Below are 17,229 nucleotides of genomic sequence, written 5' to 3'. Positions count from 1 at the left end.
CTTCACCACTTGTAAAGCTTTCCTTCTGCAGGTGGGGGCCAGGGGCTCAAACCCAGGTCCTTGTGCACTGTAACACGTGTGCTCAACCAGGTGCACTATTTTAAAGCTTCTTTTAAGAAGTGCAGCTGTCCTATTTACTTAGCACGGCCTGTCCCAAGCAGCTCTCTCTGCTCTCTGCTAAACTTGGTGGGGGGAGGAGACAGACTTGGGCATTTTTTTCATTTTTCCACCAGGATTTATGTTACTACTGGGGCTCGGTGCTTGGAAATCACCATTCCCCCTTTTCTTTTTTTCTTTTTTCTTTTTTTTTTTTTTTTTGAGAGAGAGAGATCTGCAGCACTGCTCTACCATGTGTGAAACTCCCCCCACCCTGCAGATGGGAACTGGGGGATGAACTCAGGTCCTCTCAAATGGAAAGAGGAGGTCTACTTTCACTGGCTTTTCACCAGCCTTGGTGTGAGCTGGGCAGTGAAGGGCAGAGGAAATCGTATCCCCTATACAAAGCAGAGAGGCCTCCCTGTCCCCTAAACTGTGCTATGCACGGCCCTCTGCTTAGTTATGCCTCGTGAACTCCTGCCCTCAGAGCAAATGGGACTGTGATTTCCAGGATGCCCTAAGCCACCCTTAAAACAAAACACACACAAGGCAGTGGGGCCCTGACATCGACCTACCCTTAGAGGACAGGCAGGCCAAACAATTCTGGCACATTTGGCGGCTGTTGCTGAAATTTTCTGTTTGGCTTCCATAGTAACAAAAGCCTCTGTGGGCAATCTGAGAGCCCAGGTCCCGGGCCCACAGCTGACCTGGGGACATGCTAATGGCCAGGTCCCAGGATGCACTTGGGAGAGTAAAGAGTGCCCAGGAGATGGCGCTAGCACTGGTGAACAGCGCCAGATGAGTTTTATGGGCTGATGGGACAGGTCTTAAAAAAAAAAAAAAGTACTGTTTACAGCAGAGCCACACAGCCAGCTCCATCAACCAGGAAGTTACCTCTGTTTTTGTTTTATTAGTTAAGACCTGTCTGCCCTCACTCTGCCCACCTCACGACAGGTCTTCCTTGTGGCCCAGGGCATCTGAGAGATCCTGGGCTGAAATGGAGCATTCCGCGTGGTACAGATAAACAGGGTTTCCCTTTGTGTGAAGTGAGCAGGCTGGTGTGGGGGTGGGGAGGGAGGGAGACAAGGCACTCAAGACAGTTTCTGACCTGTGGCTGCATGTTGCCAATTTGAACACTGGCTATAATCACTCCTGGGCTGAGCTATGAGACACCTGGCATACGTACTCATTCACTATGTTTCCTTTTCTTTTCTTTTTTTTTTTTAAATTTATTTTTATTTATTATTGGATAGAGACAGAAAGAAATCAAAATGGGAGGGGAAGAGAGAGAGAGATACCATTTGTGAAGCTTTCCCCCTGCAGGCGGGACACAGAGACTTAAACCTGGGTCCTTGTGCACTGTAATGTGAGTGCTTAACCGAGAGTGCCACTGCCTGACCCCAGAACGTTTTTCTATGCAAAAATGCAGCATGGCTTTTCCTGAAAACCCATTATTTATTTTGACCAGAGCCCTACTCACCTCTGGCTTCTCAAGGTGCTTACCATTGATCCTGGAATCCCAGAGTCTAAGCCATCCTGGGCAAAGCCACGTAATGCTTGACATACACATTTGTTTGTTTGTTTGCTTATCATTTTACCAGAGCCCTGCTCAGCTCTGATTGATGGTGGTGCTGGAGACTGAACCTGGGACCTCACAGCCTCAGGCATGAAAGTTTGGTGTTTATTTATTTTTTATTTTTTGCAAAACTACTATGCTGTCTCCTCACCCTGACCTATACTTGTAACTAAATTGAAATTAATTGTTGCTTTCTGGAAAGTATCAGACAGTGGGGGCCAGGCGGTGGCACACCTGGTTAAGCACACACATTACAGAGCGCAAGGACCCAGGAACAGCTCCCCCCACCCCGTTCCTACCTGCAGGGGGAAGCTTCCCAAGTGGTGAAGCAGGGCCTCAGGTGTCTCTCTCCCTCTCTATCTCCTCCCCCTCAATTTGTCTGTCTCTATCCAAAACTACATATTTTTTGTTGCCCTGGTTGTTTATTGTTGTTGTGGTAATAAATATTTTTTTAAGTTAAGAAAGAAAGTATCGTACTGTGCATCTTATCCTAGAGGGGAAGAAACAAGCCCAAATGTGGCGACAGTGGACAGGGTGCAGGGGGTCTCAGGGTCCTGACAGGAGACAGAGATGGGCGATGACTTACAGCAGGTCGGGGCGATACCGATGGATGATGGCACACAGGGCCAGCCCGCTCTTCCATGACATGGTGAGGTCGGTCACGTGGACACCCGCGTAGCCGTCCGTCTGCCTCTGGCACCAGCCCAACAGCTTGCTGGAGCGCGCCACGGACTCTGAAGCAACAACCGTGGCAGCGAGTGTTATGGGAGACGCAGTGCGCCGGCACCCAGGGCCGGTCCCAAAGGCAGGGGCCACACAACCACCACCACCCCAACAGCACATGGCTGTAGCCCCTGGTGCTGCCATGGCTCAGCTCTAGCTGGGTAAGACAATCTGGGGGCCAGGCAGTGGCACACCTGGTTGAGCGCACACGTTACGGTGCGCAAGGACCCGGGTTCAGGCCCCCGGTCCCTACTTGCAGGGGGAAAGCTTCATGAGTGGTGAAGCAGGGCTGCAGGTGTCTCTATGTCTCTCTCTGTCTCCCCTCTCAATTTCTCTCTGTCTCTATCCAATAATAAATAAAAATATTTTTAAAAAATCCATAGGGGCAACTTAAGAAACCAGAACAGAAAGGGGGAAAAAAATCTCAAAAACTTGGACTGGGTGTGTGGTATGTTGCACAGAAACAGGAGACTCTGAAGAAGGGAGGGGGCAGAGGGTCTTGGGGTCCCGGTGCATGATGGTGGCAAAGGAGCTGAGCTAGGGCGGAGAGAGTTCTGCTGTGGAGAGCTAAGAGGCCTTACCAGTGTGAGCCACTGCCCTTCAACCATGACGCAGCCACCCGCAACCAACAACATGGTTTAAGAAAATAAAGAAACAGGGGCCAGGTGGTGGCGCACTGGGTTAAGAGCACATAGTACGGAGCACCAGGATCTGGGTTGGAGCCCTGGCTCCCCACCTGCAGGGGGGATGCTTCTCAAGCAGCAAAGCAGGTCTGCAGGTCTCTTTCTCTCCCTCTCTCTCTCTCTCTCTCTCTCTCTCTCTCTCTCTGTCTCCCTCTCCTCTCTCAACTTCTCTGTCTTATCCAATTAAATGGGGGAAAGTGGCTGCTAGGGGCAGTGGATTTGTAGTGCTGGCACTGAGCCCTAGCAATTTGAGGCAAATAAATAAATAAGAAAAAGAAGATTCACTCAGATACTGAGGTCGATACCCAACCCCTAAGGCAGGGATGAATCACAGTTGGGTGATCTGGGACCCTGGAGCCAAGACTGGCTCCCATGGAGTAGCACCACCTGCTGTACCGTCCGTCCATCTGTCTGTTCGTCTGTCCGTCAACCCTCCCCTACCACGGCCGTGAGGGTCCCCAGGGACTTGTTAGGCAGCCGGCCTGGGAAGAGGTCCCACTGGAGCCGGCAGAGCGCTGGCCAAGCAGCACACAAAGCCTTGCTCTCCCACTTTCCAGGCCGGCTGCCAAGAAGAGAAACTCTACCGAGTCCTATCAGCAAGGCCAGGTAGCCCCGGGCAGGCGAGGCCTGACACTCTGCATTCGAGATGACAGCCTCTTGGGAAGCTGAGGATGTGTGGATGCAGAGGCCCAGTTGTCTGTCAGAACAATGGCATGTCCTCTGACTCACAGACAGGCCTATAAAGGCTTGTTTTTCTGGGGCTGGGGAAATGACTCAGTGGTAAAGCTTGTCCACTGCACAAATGAAGCCCTGGGTTCAATTCTTCACACCACAGGATGTGGCTGAGTGGGGTTTTGGTGTCTTCTGCACAAGAAAAGGAAAAAAGGGGAGGGGGCTTTGTCCTGATTGCTTCAGGAGATCTCTGAAACAGAGCACTCAGGAGTCTGAGAACATTGGTTCCCTTCCCTCAGGTGCTGGGAATATTTAGTCTTGTATGCACTTGTTTAGTGACCACTGAGCAGGACATGATAAAAAGTGCACATGACGGGGCCAGGTGGTGGTGCACGAAGATCCGGGTTCGAGCCCCCAGTCCCCACTTGCAGGGGGAAAGCTTTGTGAGTGGTGAAGCAGGACTTCAGGTGTCTCTCTCTCTCTGTTATGCCCTTCCCTCTCAAATTCTGACTTTATTTATAAAGATAATTAAAAAATAATTTTTAAGTGCACCTGACAGAAACTCTAATCCACTTCAGACTTTCAAGGGATTTGGGTCCCAGAACCGCACAAGAGCACCATGGACAGTGGAATGGGGTCTACCCTCAATCTCTCTCTCCCTCCCTCCTCTATGAAATAAATATATTTTAGAAAAATGTGCCAGGGAAGTCACTCTGCTGTGGGCTTGGGTTCACTCTTGACAACGTTATTAAAACCAGAAAGTGTGGGGGCCGGGCGGTAGCGCAGCGGGTTAAGCGCACATGGCGCAAAGCACAAGGCCAGCACAAGGATCCCAGTTCGAGTCCCCAGTTCCCCACCTGCAGGGGGGTCGCTTCACAGGCGGTGAAGCAGGTCTGCAGGTGTCTATCTTTCTCTCCCCCTCTCTGTCTTCCCTTATTCTCTCCATTTCTCTCTGTCCGGTCCAGCAACAATGACAACAATAACAGTAAACAACAAGGACAACAAAAGGGGGGGAAAATAGTCTCCAGGAGCAGTGGATTCATAGTGCAGGCACTGAGCCCCAGCAGTAACCCTGGGGGCAAAAAAAAACCAAACAAACAAGCAAAAAACCCCAGAAAATGTGGGCTAGCAAAATAGCTCACTTGGATAATGCACTTTGTCAAGTGCATGACAGGTTCAAGGCTGACCCACACTGCATTGGAGGAAGCTGCAATGTTGTGGTCTCTATCTCTTTCTCTCTTCCCCTCTCTGCCTGTCAGTATCAAAAAAATAAATAAATAAAATAAATAAATAAATAAATAAATAAATAAACTAAAAATAAAGAGTGCTTCCTAAAACAACCTCTCCATTATGGGGACAAAGAAGCCTCCTGCACTGCTGGTGGGAATGTCAATGGGTCCAACCCCTGTGGAAAGCAGTCTAGAGAACTCTCAGAAGGCTAGAAATGGACCTACCCTATGATCCTGCAATCCCTCTCCTGGGGATATATCCTAAGGAACCAAACATACCCACCCAAAAAGATTAGTGTACATCTATGTTCACAGCAGCACAATTGGTCATACCCAAAACCTGGAAGCAACCCAGGTGTCCAACAACAGATGAGCGGTTGATTAAGTTGTGGTCTACACAACTTGTATCTTGTATCTACACAAGGAAATACTACTCAGCTATTACAAATGGTGAGTCCATCTTCTTTATCCATCTTGGATGGAGCTTGAAGGAATCATGTGAAGTGAGATAAGTCAGAAACAGAAGGATGAAGATGGGAAAATCTCACTCATAGACAGAAGTTGAAAAACAGCACAATTCATAATAGCTAAAACCTGGAAGCAACCCAGGTGCCCAACACCAGATGAGTGGAATACTATGCACAATGGAATACTATGCAGCTATCAAGAACAATGAACCCACCTTCACTGACCCATCTTGGACAGAGCTAGAAGGAATTATGTTAAGTGAGCTAAGTCAGAAAGATAAAGATGAGTATGGGATGATCCCACTCATCAACAGAAGTTGAGTAAGAAGATCTGAAAGGGAAACTAAAAGCAGGACCTGACCAAATTGTAAGTAGGGCACCAAAGTAAAAACCCTGTGGTGAGGGGTGGACATGCAGCTTCCTGGGACAGTGAGGGGTGGGAGTGGGTGGGAGGGATGGGTCACAGTCTTTTGGTGGTGGGAATGGTGCTTATGTACACTCCTAGTAAAATGTAGTCATATAAACCACTAGTTAATTAATACGAGAGGGGGAAAATTAATTGTATGTCTCAAAGTTTTTCAAAACACAAACTGAATCTTTTTAATATATAGGCTGTGTAATTGATATGCAGACTCTCTCAAAAGCCTAGACCAAGTAGATCAGAAGCAACCAATAGCACAGCTATATACAAGATACTGGGTACTGTACAGCAAACCCTAACAAAAGGACTTTTCAAAGTTAACCCAATTACCAAACAATGTGATGATAACATTAACTATCGATTGTCTTTTTGAACCCTAAGACAGCAGGAACCTCACATCTCCACTATAGAGCCTCTACTTCCCCCAGTCCTGGAACCCTTGGATAGGGCCCACTTTCCCGTATGCCTCTCCCAATCCATATCAAATAATATTGCATCTGCCTATCACAACCTAACCAACACAACGATTGCCACCTCAACATGCTTCACTTCAGACTGTGTCCAGAGACTTCACGTGTGGAATGACAACCCTTCAACTTCATTACTCGGGTGAGACCTTTCCTTTCATAGTATACTCTAATTTCATCTCAGGTGGTTCACTTTCTAACAAAGTCCCAAAACCTAGATATACACCAGTTTCTGTGAGAGAGAGTATATGTTCACACGTATCCATAAACTACTGCAAAATATATGCCTGAAAGCAGAAGTGCACTAGAGTTTGCAGTGAGTACCCCCCTAACATTTCCTCTCCACTATTCCAAGCTTTGGGTCCATGATGGCTCAACAATTTGTTTGACTTCGTATGTTAACTCTCTTTTTAGTCACCAGGTTCCAGATGTCATAAGGATGCCGGCCAGGCTTCCCTAGACTGAAGACCCCACCAATGTGTCCTGGAGCTCCGCTTCCCCAGAGACCCACCCTACTAGGGAAAGAGAGAGGCAGACTGGGAGTGTGGACTGACCAGTCAACGCCCACGTTCAGCGGGGAAGCAATTACAGAAGCCAGATCTTCTACCTTCTGCAACCCACAATGACCCTGGGTCCATGCTCCCAGAGGGATAGAGAATGGGAAAGCTATCAGGGGAGGGGGTGGGAAATGGAGATTGGGTGGTGGGAATTGTATGGAATTGTACCCCTCCTACCCTATGGTTTTTTTAATTAATCCTTTCTTAAATAAAAAAAAATAATAAAATAAAATAAAATAAGAAGAAAAATACCGTACGTCATTAAAAAAAAAAAGTTGAAAAACAAGATCAGAAGGGGAAAACACTAAGCAGAACTTGGACTGGAGTTGGTGTACTGCACCAAAGTAAGGACTCTGGGGTGGGGGGAAGGGTTCAGGTCCTGGAACATGACAGCAGAGGAAGACCTAGTGGGGGTTGAACTGTTATGTGAAAAACTGGGAAATATTACATATGTACAAACTACTGTATTTTACTGTTGACTATAAACCATTAATCCCCCAATAAAAAAAAAAAAAAAAAGGGAGTCGGGCTGTAGCACAGCGGGTTAAGCGCAGGTGGCGCTAAGCTCAAGGAATGGCATCAGGATCCTGGTTCGAGCCCCTGGCTCCCCACCTGCAGGCAGGTCCCTTCACAGGCGGTGAAGCAGGTCTGCAGGTGTCTGTCTTTCTCTCCCTCTCTGTCTTCCCCTCCTCTCTCCATTTCTCTCTGTCCTATCCAACAACAATGACATCAATAATAACTACAACAATAAAACAACAAGGGCAACAAAAGGGAATAAATAAATTAAATTAAGTTAAAAAAAAAAAAAGACCTCTCTGTAGTCACTGCCTCAAGCCTATGTACGCCGCCACAAATGGCACAGATTTCCTCAGGGCTCAGCTCAGCTGGCACCTGACTGCCCTCTTCCGTCCCCAGCCTTAGTCTCGGTCCTCGGGACTAGCCACAGGCCTCTGGCAGCACTAGTTCACAGCTGCCACGGATTTCCCTCGTCTCCCCGCCCCGGGCATTCCCTTGCTATCCCTCTTGCACACAGCTGATCACAGCTGATCAGTGGTCCGCAGGACAATCCCCTAGTTAAAAACTGCCAGCCCCACACTCCCAGCCCTCCTTCAGTGCCCGCCAAGAAAAGGGATTGCCTTCCTCTCCACAACCGTGCCCCATTGATGCTGGCGTCACCAGCTGCCTCATCCCACAAACTCAGTTAGCACCTCTTGTGAATTCATTCTCTCTCTCTCTGTTTTCCTCCAGGATTATCATATCCCTAGGGCTCAGTACCAGCACTATGAATCCACTGCTCCTGGTGGCCATTGCTTTTTAAAAAATTTTATTATCTTTATTTATTAGAGACAGCCAGAAATTGAGAGGGAAGGGAGCCAGAGAGGGAGAGAGACAGAGAGAGAGACACCTGCAGCCCTGCTTCACCACTCATAAAACTTTCTCCCTGGAGGTGGAGCCCTTTTTTAAAAATTTTAATTTAATTTATTTATAATTGGATAGATACAGAAAGAAATTGAGAAGGGGGGGGCAGGCGGTGGTGCACCTGGTTAAGCACACACATTACAATGCTTAAGGACCCAGGTTCAAGCCCCCTGTCTCCACCTGCAAGGGGAAAGCTTCATGAGTGTTGAAGTGGGGCTGCAGGTGTTTTTCTTTTTCTTTCTTTCTTTCTTTCTTTCTATTTTTTTTTTTTTTTTTTTTGCCTCCAGGGTTATTGCTGAGGCTTAGTGCCTGCACTATGAATCCACTGCTCTGGAGGCTATTCTTCCCATTTTGTTGCCCTTGTTGTAATTATTATTGTTATTGATGTCACAGATGTTGTTGTTGTTGGATAGGACAGAGAAATGGAGAGAGGCGAGTAAGACAGAAAGGAGGAAAAACAGACACCTGCAGACCTGCTTCACTGCCTTTGAAGCGACGCCCCTGCAATTGGGGAGCCAGGGGCTCGAACTGGGATCCTTACACCAGTCCTTGCACTTTGCGCCAGGTATGCTTAATCCGCTGCGCTACCACCCAGCCCCCACAGCTACAGGTGTTTCTGTGTCTCCCCCTATCTCCACCTCTGCTTTTAATTACTTTCTGTGTTTACTCAATAATAAATAAAATAAAATTTTAAAAGAGAAAGAGAGGGAGGGAGGGAGAGAGAGAGAGACTTGCAGACCCGCGCTTACCACTCGTAAAGCTTTCCCCTGCAGGTGGGGAACCTATGTTTTCTCTCAGCAGCATCTGTGTCAGCCGGCAGTGTTGTCTGGAGGATTCTGCCCTGAGCCCTGCAGGAAGCTGAATGATGTCCCCTGGACCCCAGCAGAGCCCATGCCAATCAAAACAGTCTCTGGGTGAAACCAAATGCCCCTTGGAAGGGAAATCGCCCCTGGCTCAAGCCCACCCACCGCCTGAGCGAGTACTGTTCTCAAGAACAGCTCTGGGATCAAGGACTGACTTCTCTGGACTGCTGGCCTGAGCGTCTGTCAGGACTCACCATTGCGTGTCAGCTTTGGAGTTGTTCGTGAATTCACCAGGCTCTCCATTTCTAGATGAATGTCTTTTGCTTCTCCAGTGTCGTAGAGGTGGCGCACCTGGCACAGAGGGGGAAATGCCAGAAGGGCAGACAGTCAGATGCCATGTCACCGCAGGACCTTTCAGAGGGTAATGACTGAGGGGGGGAGCGGGGCATGCCGCAGGCTAGGCACAGACTTGCTGTAAAAAGTCATGCTGCTGCACCAAAGTAAAAGACTCTGGGGTGGGTGGGTGGGTGGGTGGGGAGAATACAGGTCCAAGAAGGATGACAGAGGACCTAGTGGGGGTTGTATTGTTATAAAGAAAACTGAGAAATGTGATGCATGTAAAAACTACTGTATTTACTGACAAATGTAAAACATTAATTCCCCAATAAAGAAATAAAAATTTAAAAAAAATTTTTTTAAGTCATCCTGCTTGGGCAGGGATATATAGCATAGTGGTTCTGCAAAGAGACTCTCTTGCCTGAGGCCCCAAAGTCCCAGGTTCAATCCCATGTACCACCATAAGCCAGAGCTGAGCAGTTAAAAAAAAAAAAAATCATTCTGTTCTGGTAAGTCTGGTGAATCACTAATGCTGTCCATTAATATCAGGCTTCATGAATTCATTTAAAAATTTTTAAAAGATTTATTGAACTTACTTATTATTTCAAAATAGTTATTTATTTATTTATTTACCAGAGCACTATTCTGCCCTGGCTGATGGTGGTGCTAGGGACTGAACCTGGGACTTTGGGGGCCTCAGGCCTGAGAGTCTCAGAGAACCATTATGCTGTCTCCCAAGTTCCTTTACGTATCTAATTATTTTTTAAATTTTATTTATTCCCTTTTGCTGCCCTTGTTTTATTGTTGTAGTTATTATTGTTGCTGTCGTTATTGGATAGGACAGAGAAATGGAGAGAGGAGGGGAAGACAGAGAGGGGGAGAGAAAGACAGACACCTGCAGAACTGCTTCACCACTTGTGAAGCGACTCCCCTGCAGGTGGGGAACCATGGGCTCGAACCGGGATCCTTATGCCGGTCCTTGCGCTTTGTACCACATGCGCTTAACCCACTGCGCTACTGCCCGACTCCCATGTATCTAATTTTTAATGAGATTTACTTATCAATGAGAGACCCCGAGGATCCCTCTGGCACATGCGATGCTGGGAATTGAGCTCAGACTTCATGCTCTTGGGTCCCGTGTTTTAGCTTTGACCTTCATTTCAGGGCTGAAAGGGTGCTGGCTCTCTTTTACATGAACACGCTCTAAGTCCCTGTGTAGGCGGACAGGCACTGCTCTTCCCATTTTCCACGTGAAGACACTGAGGTTCAGAGCATGCAGAATGAACAGCCTGCCCGAGATCACAGAGACTGGTGGCAGTGGCCAGTGTACGTGTTGTGTTTGTTTGTTTGTTTACCAGAACTCTGGCTTATGGTGGTGTGGGGAATTGAATCTGGGACTTCTCTGAGCCTCGGGTATGAGAGTCTTTTTGCGTAACCATTATGCTATCTACCCCTGCCCTACCCAATATATATATATATATATATATATATATATATATATATATATATTTTTTTTTTTTTAAATGAGAGAGAGAGATGCAGAGAGAGATACACAGAGACCATGGCTACTATGCTATGTACTGCTCTTCCTCTGCACTGTGGACTGGAGTCAGACAGTGTGGGACAGGGTCCCGAGGCTGTCATCTCTCTCACGTGTGAACTGCTGCCTTCACTGCTTGACCTTTCACCACTGCACCAGTCCATCCACTTCAACCACTTCAGAGAGACAGCCCTCAGTTGAGGGCAGTTCATGGAAGAGCCTGGAAGGAGGCACAGTGGGTAAGCCACTGGACTCTCAAGCGTCAGGCCCCAAGTTTGATCCCTGATATCATCTGTGCCGGAGTGATGCTCTGGTTCTCTCTCTCATAGAAAAATATTTTAGCAAGTGAACAAATAAAAATAAACATAAACATAATAAAAACTAGAGAACAGTTTGTATTTAGGTTTTTTAAAAAATTTTTTTTTAAATATGGAACACTTCAAAAATTTGCATGTCATCCTTGTGCAGGGACCATGCTAATCTTCTCTGTATCGTTCCAATTTTAGTATATGTGCTGCCGAAGCAAGCACTTAATTCTGTTTTTATTATCATTATTTCTTTCTCGCTTTTTAAAATTTATTTACTATTAGAGACAAAGAGAAATTGAGAGAGGAGGGAGAGATAGAGAAAGAGACAGAGAGACACCTGCAGCCCTGCTTCACCACTGGTGAAGCTTTCCCCCTGCAGGTGGGGAGCAGGGGCTTGAACCTGGGTCCTTGTATGTTCTAATGTGAGCACTTAATCAGGTGTGCCACCACCTAGCCCCTTCTTTTTCTTTTTTTTCCCTACTCTTTCTTTTCTTTTCTTTTTTTCCCTCCCTCCCTCCCTTCCTTCCTTCCTTCCTTCCTTCCTTCCTTCCTTCCTTCCTTTATTCTCTCCCCCCACCACCACCAGAGCCCTGTTCAGTTTTGGCTTAGGTCATGTTACAGATTGAACCTGGGTGGGTTCTAAGATCCTCAAGTGTCTTGAGTCACCATTATGCTATCTCCCTAGCCCTGTGTCTGTTACTAGATATAATTCAGGACTTTGGAGGTAGGTCTGAGAACGGGCTGAGGAGCGTAGGTGGGTGAGGAGAAGGCGTTTGTTTACCTGGCCTGGTCGCAGGAAGTTAATGTTGATATTGGGGTATCTGGTGACCGGGTCGATGCTGTACTGGCTGAAGTTTTTACTCACGTTCTCAGGGGTGGTCTGAGGTAGAAGCCTGTAGATGCTTTCCCTGCAATGATAGATAACATGCTCAGCATCTTCACAAGCCCCGGCCACCCGCCCTCCCTGTCCCCTGAGAATACTACTGTTCTTTCAGAGTCCCACAAGTAGAAAGACCTCTTAAGAAAGTTAGAAGGGAGGGAGCTGAGTAGTGGTGCACCTGGTTGAGTGCACACATTACAGTGCGCAAGGACCCGGGTCCAAGCCTCTGGTCCCCACCTGCAGGGGGAAAGCTTCATGAGTGGTAGATTAGGGCTGCAGGTGTCTCTCTGTCTCTCTCCCTCTTCCTCTTGATTTCTGGCTTCCTCTAACCAATAAATAAGGATAATTAAAAACAAATTTTAAAAAATAATGATTTTTTTTTCTTTTTCCTTGATGGTTTCGACCCTGACAAGCCCTCATCCTTGACATTTCCCCCAGCCCAGTGGCAGCCCCAGTTTCCCATCAGCCACCAGCACAATGGCCCCACAAGCCCTGGATGGGAGAAGGGTCAGTGATGAGGTCATGTGCACCCCTGGGGTGGGGACTGAGGCCAACAGCAGTTTAGAAGGCAGCTAACTCACTGCTATGTTCTTCAGGAATGCCAACATTTAGCTGACAGACAAAAACAAACAAACAAACAAACAAAACCAGAATTTGCCACTGAAATGACCCACGATACTGTAACTAATTCAAGGTGATTATTAAAAACCAATTCCACAGGCCAGGCAGCGGCGCACATGGTTAAGCGAACACACATTACAGTGCGCAAGGGCCCAGATTCAAGCCCCTGGCCCCTACCTGCAGGGGTAAAGCTTCATGAGTGGTAAAGCAGGGCTGCAGGCGTCTCTCTGTCTCTTTCCCTCTTATCTCTCCCTTCTTCTCAATTTTTGGCTGTCTCTATCTAATAAATAAAGATAATTTTAAAAAATTAAAAGAAAGAAAAAAAGATTTTTCCCCCCTAACCACAACACTGCTCAGCTCTGATTTATGGTAGTGTTGGGGACTGAACCTGGGACTGTTGGTAGCTCAGGCATAACATTTTAAAAAAATTTTTTGCATAATCATTATGTTGTCAGCCCAGCCTGAGAAAAAAAATAAATAATGTTGCCGGAAGAGTAAAGCACCTGCCTCGCTCCATGCTCTCCTGGAAGGGAAGAGAGTCAGTTACCTTTCGGCCAGGACTTCCAGTGGGCTTGTTCCTAGAGACCAGCTGCGGACCATCCAGGCGGAGTCCATGGCTGCTAGGAAGCCCCGGGCTATTCCTGTTCCCATGGGCCAGAAAGGCTGAAAGCAGACAGAAGGCACAGAGTGAACAGAAATGACTTGTCTACAGTGGGGAATTAAGGGAAGGAACCTAGAGAGACAGCACTGGTGACTATTCAGAAACACAGCTATTTACTTATTTTCGTTTTGCCTCCATGGTTATCACTGGAGCTAGGTGCTACCACTGTGAATCTGCTGCTCCTGATGGCCATTTTTTGGACAGAGCAGAAAGAAACTGAGATGGGGGGGAGAGAGAGAGGGAGATAGACAGAGAGACACCTGCAGATCTGCTTCAGTGCAGGTGGGGAGCTGGGGGCTGAAACCCCGAGTCTAGCATGGGTCCCTGCTCTTAGTACTATGTGTGCTTGACTGAGTGCACCGCCCTGCCTGCCCCCCTCCAAGAGTGGAGCTTCTTTACTCCAGAAACTACTGGAGGAGGCACACACCCAGTAGAGTGCACACCTTATCCCATGCACAGACCTGTGTTCAAGCTCCTGGTCCCTATGTGTGAAGCAGTGCTGCAGGTGCCTCTCCCTCTCTATTTCCCCCTCCCTTCTCCAGTTTCTCTCTTCCTCTCTCTCTCTCTCTCTCACCCTCTCCCTGGCACTATGAATCCACTGCTCCTGGAGGCCATTTCCCCCATTTTATTGGACAGGACAGAGAGAAATTGAGAGAGGAGGGGAAGATAAAGAGGAAGAAAGACAGACAGACACCTGCTTCACCACTCATGAAGCTTTCCCCCTGCAGGTAGGACCAGGGGCTCAAACTGGGAGCCTTTCAAGGGTCCTTGTGCTTTGTACCATGTGCGCTTAACCCGGTGCACCACTGCCCAGCCCTCTCCATTTCTCTTTGTATTTATTAGAAGGAGGAGGAGAAGGAGAACGGGAACCACTGGAAGTAGAGGGGCCAGTCAGAGAGTAGGCGGGTTTCTATGCTAGGATCCAGTCTGGGTCGGCTGCTTCCTGACACCTCTGCAAGTGTACCATCCACTGGTGCCACACGGCCCAGGGCCCCCACCCCGCTGCCTAGGACTCACCTCCAGGAGGCTGTCCCCAACCAGCGCCACGAGGAGCTGGTGTCCGTACTGCTCACGCACCAGGGCCGCGTTCTCCGAGGCGTACATGCACGTGAAGTCGAACATGGCCACGTCCGGCTGCCCATAGTGGTTGATGGCAAAGTCCAGGGACGGCAGCTGCTGCTGCGTGGAGAAGTCGGCTGCCTCCCGGGCATAGCTCAACAGAGCCTCTTGGTCCACGTTCTCCCGAGAGAGCAACAGCTCCGTATCTGCATAGTCCTGTCCCCCCCACCCCAAAGAAAGAGCAGGCTGAGCAGGAGGAGGGCTGGGAGGGTCCCTGACTCTCACCCCACCCCCATGAGGCTTCACATCCCCGGAGCTAGCCGTTTGCACAAGTCAAAGAAATGAGCCTAAAGTCTAGTCAGTGTGAGCTAGGAGGTGGCACAGTGGATAAGTTACTGGGCTCTTAGGCATGCAGTCCTGCAGCAGATGCTTGGCCCCATCGGTCTCAGACTGACGCTCTGCTTCTCTCCCTCCCCTCTCCCCTATCAAACAGGTAAATAAGTAGATCTTTTTAAAATTTAAAGACAGGGCCGAGTTGAGTGCACACATTACAGTGCTCAAGGACCTGGGTTCAAGCCCCCAGTCCCCACCTGCAGGGTGGGGGCTTCACAAGTGGTGAAGTAGGGCTGCGAGGGGGGGGGTCTCTCTCTCTCACCCACTCTACCTCCCCCTCTCAATTTTATTCTGCCTTTAATAAAAATAAATAAGATTAAAGTTCATTGGGGCTGGGTAGTGGTGCACCTGGTTGAGCACACGTTACAATGCGTAAGGATTCAAGTTCGAGCCCCTGGTCCCTACCTGCAGGTGGAAAGCTTTGCAAGAGGAGAAGAAGGTGCAGGTGTCTGTCTCTCTCCCTCTCTATCTCCCCCTTCCCTCTCAATTTCTGGCTGTCTCTATCCAATAAATAAATAAAGGTTAACAAAAACTAATCAAAAAGTTAAAAAATAAAGTCTGTTAACAAAAGGACAGCAACACAGGCTGTTCCTCAAAGAACAGAGTTTGTTGTTGTTATTGTTTTTCTTTCCTCCTGCTTAAAAAACAGCCTAAATTTTTCACTTACTTGGAACAAGTCACTACTTCCTCAGTCCTGTCCAGTTCATCTCACAAAGGGCTTCTGAATATTAAATTAAGGAAAAGTGAGGGCTGCTAAAATAGCTCACTGCTTTGCCAGGCATGTGACAAGACTCAGGCCTGAGTGTGGCCCTCAGCACACTGAAGGAAGCTTTGGTGCTGTGGTCTCTCTCTTTCTCTCTATCTGCTTCTGTCTCTACCAAGGAAAGAAAAGAGAGAAAAGAGAAGAAGAGAGAAAGGGAAAGGGAGAATGCACGCAGAGGCGCTCTGTTAGCTGAGAAGCCAGAGGTGGCTGTTCTTAACCAGCAGGGCAGCTTTTAGCCACAGGCACACGGAAGCACTGGGACCTGCCTGGCTGAGCAGACCTAGCCGAGGGGCCTCAAGCACTGCCAGAAAGAGCTGCCCGTGGGAGCAGGGACAAAGGGATGCAAAGGCTTCAGAGAAATCCCCCAGCAGAGAACGACCTCAAGGAGGAAACAGGCCGTGTGCACAGAGGTCAGTGTGGGAGGCCCCAGGCAGACTGAGTCCAGCCCTGGGCCTCCTGAAGAGGCGCTGAAGGGCCCAAGTGCCCCTAGATGGTCCTTTCAGCTGCCACGACACGATGGACAAACACTCCAGTGTGTCCCGGAAACATGCTTGTTCACCACGGGGTGAGTGGCCTCAATGGGTCCTGCCAGTCTGCAGGTCTTTCTGTCTGTGTTTCTCACTTTCTCTCTGTCTGTAGACAACAAAAAGGCATTTTTTTAAATGTTTATTTTCCCTTTTGTTGCCCCTGTTGTTTTTTTATCATTGCTGTAGTTGTTGTTATTGATGTTGTTGTTGTTGGATAGGACAGAGAAAAATGGAGAGAGGAGGGGAAGACAGAGAGGGGGAGAGAAAGACACCTGCAGACCTGCTTCACCACCTGTGAAGCGACTCCCCTGCAGGTGGGGAGCCAGGCGCTCGAACCGGGATCCTTACGTAGGTCCTTAAGTTTTGTGCCATGTGTGCTTAACACGCTGTGCTACAGCCCGACCCCCTTATTTGCTTTATTTTAATGACAGTAAAATACAGAGGCCAGAGCTGTTCAGCTCTGACTTATGACGGTGTTGAGGATTGAACCTGGGACCTCAAAGCCTCAGGCATGAAGGCCTCTTTGCAGAATCACTAAGCTGTCTCCCCAGCCCCCACAGGCTGTTCCTTATTGATAGCAATGTAACAGCACTAGATAATCACCCGGCGAGTTTCAGAAAACTTGCAGCACATCTATCTAGCAGCTGCCTTGTCCTGTGTCTCCCCGAGCATGGAGGTCGGGAGACTGCGGGACAAGCAAGGGGTAGCCAGTGGAGGGAGACTGCCACAAGCACCTCCCAGCAGCCCCCACGCTGCTTAGGGATGATGTCAGAGCCCTGCCTGCTTCAGCACTTGATTCCCCAGAGTGCTGCAGAGACAAAGGGTGCCCTGACGTCCATCCCAGCTGATGGTGGCAACTGTGAGGGTCTGGACCAGCACTGAGGGGGCCCCGCCATCCTTCTGGTTATGTGGGGAGAGGAATTCTTGCCTTCAGGCCAAAGAAGATCGAAGAGGTTGGCTCTCCTTATGGAATCAACTGTGCTGGGATTCTCCGAGTCCTTATTTCATCATGGGGGAGGGGGGAGGTA

At 48.5% G+C, this 17,229-nt stretch overlaps 1 protein-coding gene and 1 non-coding gene across 30 annotated transcripts in view; both read right to left on the bottom strand.

Moving 5' to 3' along the window:
- MICAL3 (microtubule associated monooxygenase, calponin and LIM domain containing 3) overlaps positions 1 to 17,229 on the bottom strand; it is a 187,674-nt gene that overhangs the window by 97,782 nt on the left and 72,663 nt on the right. For 28 of the 29 annotated variants that reach the window (XR_009549964.1, XM_060191367.1, XM_060191377.1 and 25 more), the window contains exons 8-12: positions 14,477 to 14,734; positions 13,346 to 13,461; positions 12,079 to 12,205; positions 9,368 to 9,464; positions 2,259 to 2,406 (exon numbers count right to left, since the gene is read on the bottom strand). Coding sequence is in view for 27 of the 29 variants with exons in the window: in XM_060191367.1 (XP_060047350.1) it covers positions 2,259 to 2,406; positions 9,368 to 9,464; positions 12,079 to 12,205; positions 13,346 to 13,461; positions 14,477 to 14,734 (746 nt within the window). In the remaining 2 variants the exon portion in view is untranslated. Of the gene's footprint in view, positions 1 to 2,258; positions 2,407 to 9,367; positions 9,465 to 12,078; positions 12,206 to 12,355; positions 12,415 to 13,345; positions 13,462 to 14,476; positions 14,735 to 17,229 lie in introns of those variants that run through there. The other variant, XR_009549965.1, reaches the window with a different exon arrangement.
- On the bottom strand, positions 11,413 to 11,519 carry LOC132538793 (U6 spliceosomal RNA). The gene has a single exon (XR_009550116.1). It is a non-coding gene; the product is annotated as a U6 spliceosomal RNA (small nuclear RNA).

The sequence above is a fragment of the Erinaceus europaeus genome, chromosome 5 (assembly GCF_950295315.1).
Source record: "Erinaceus europaeus chromosome 5, mEriEur2.1, whole genome shotgun sequence".
Classification (NCBI taxonomy): domain Eukaryota; kingdom Metazoa; phylum Chordata; class Mammalia; order Eulipotyphla; family Erinaceidae; genus Erinaceus; species Erinaceus europaeus.
The sequence above is the reverse complement of the archived record's forward strand: the minus strand, read 5'-3'. Positions and strand labels throughout refer to the sequence as shown.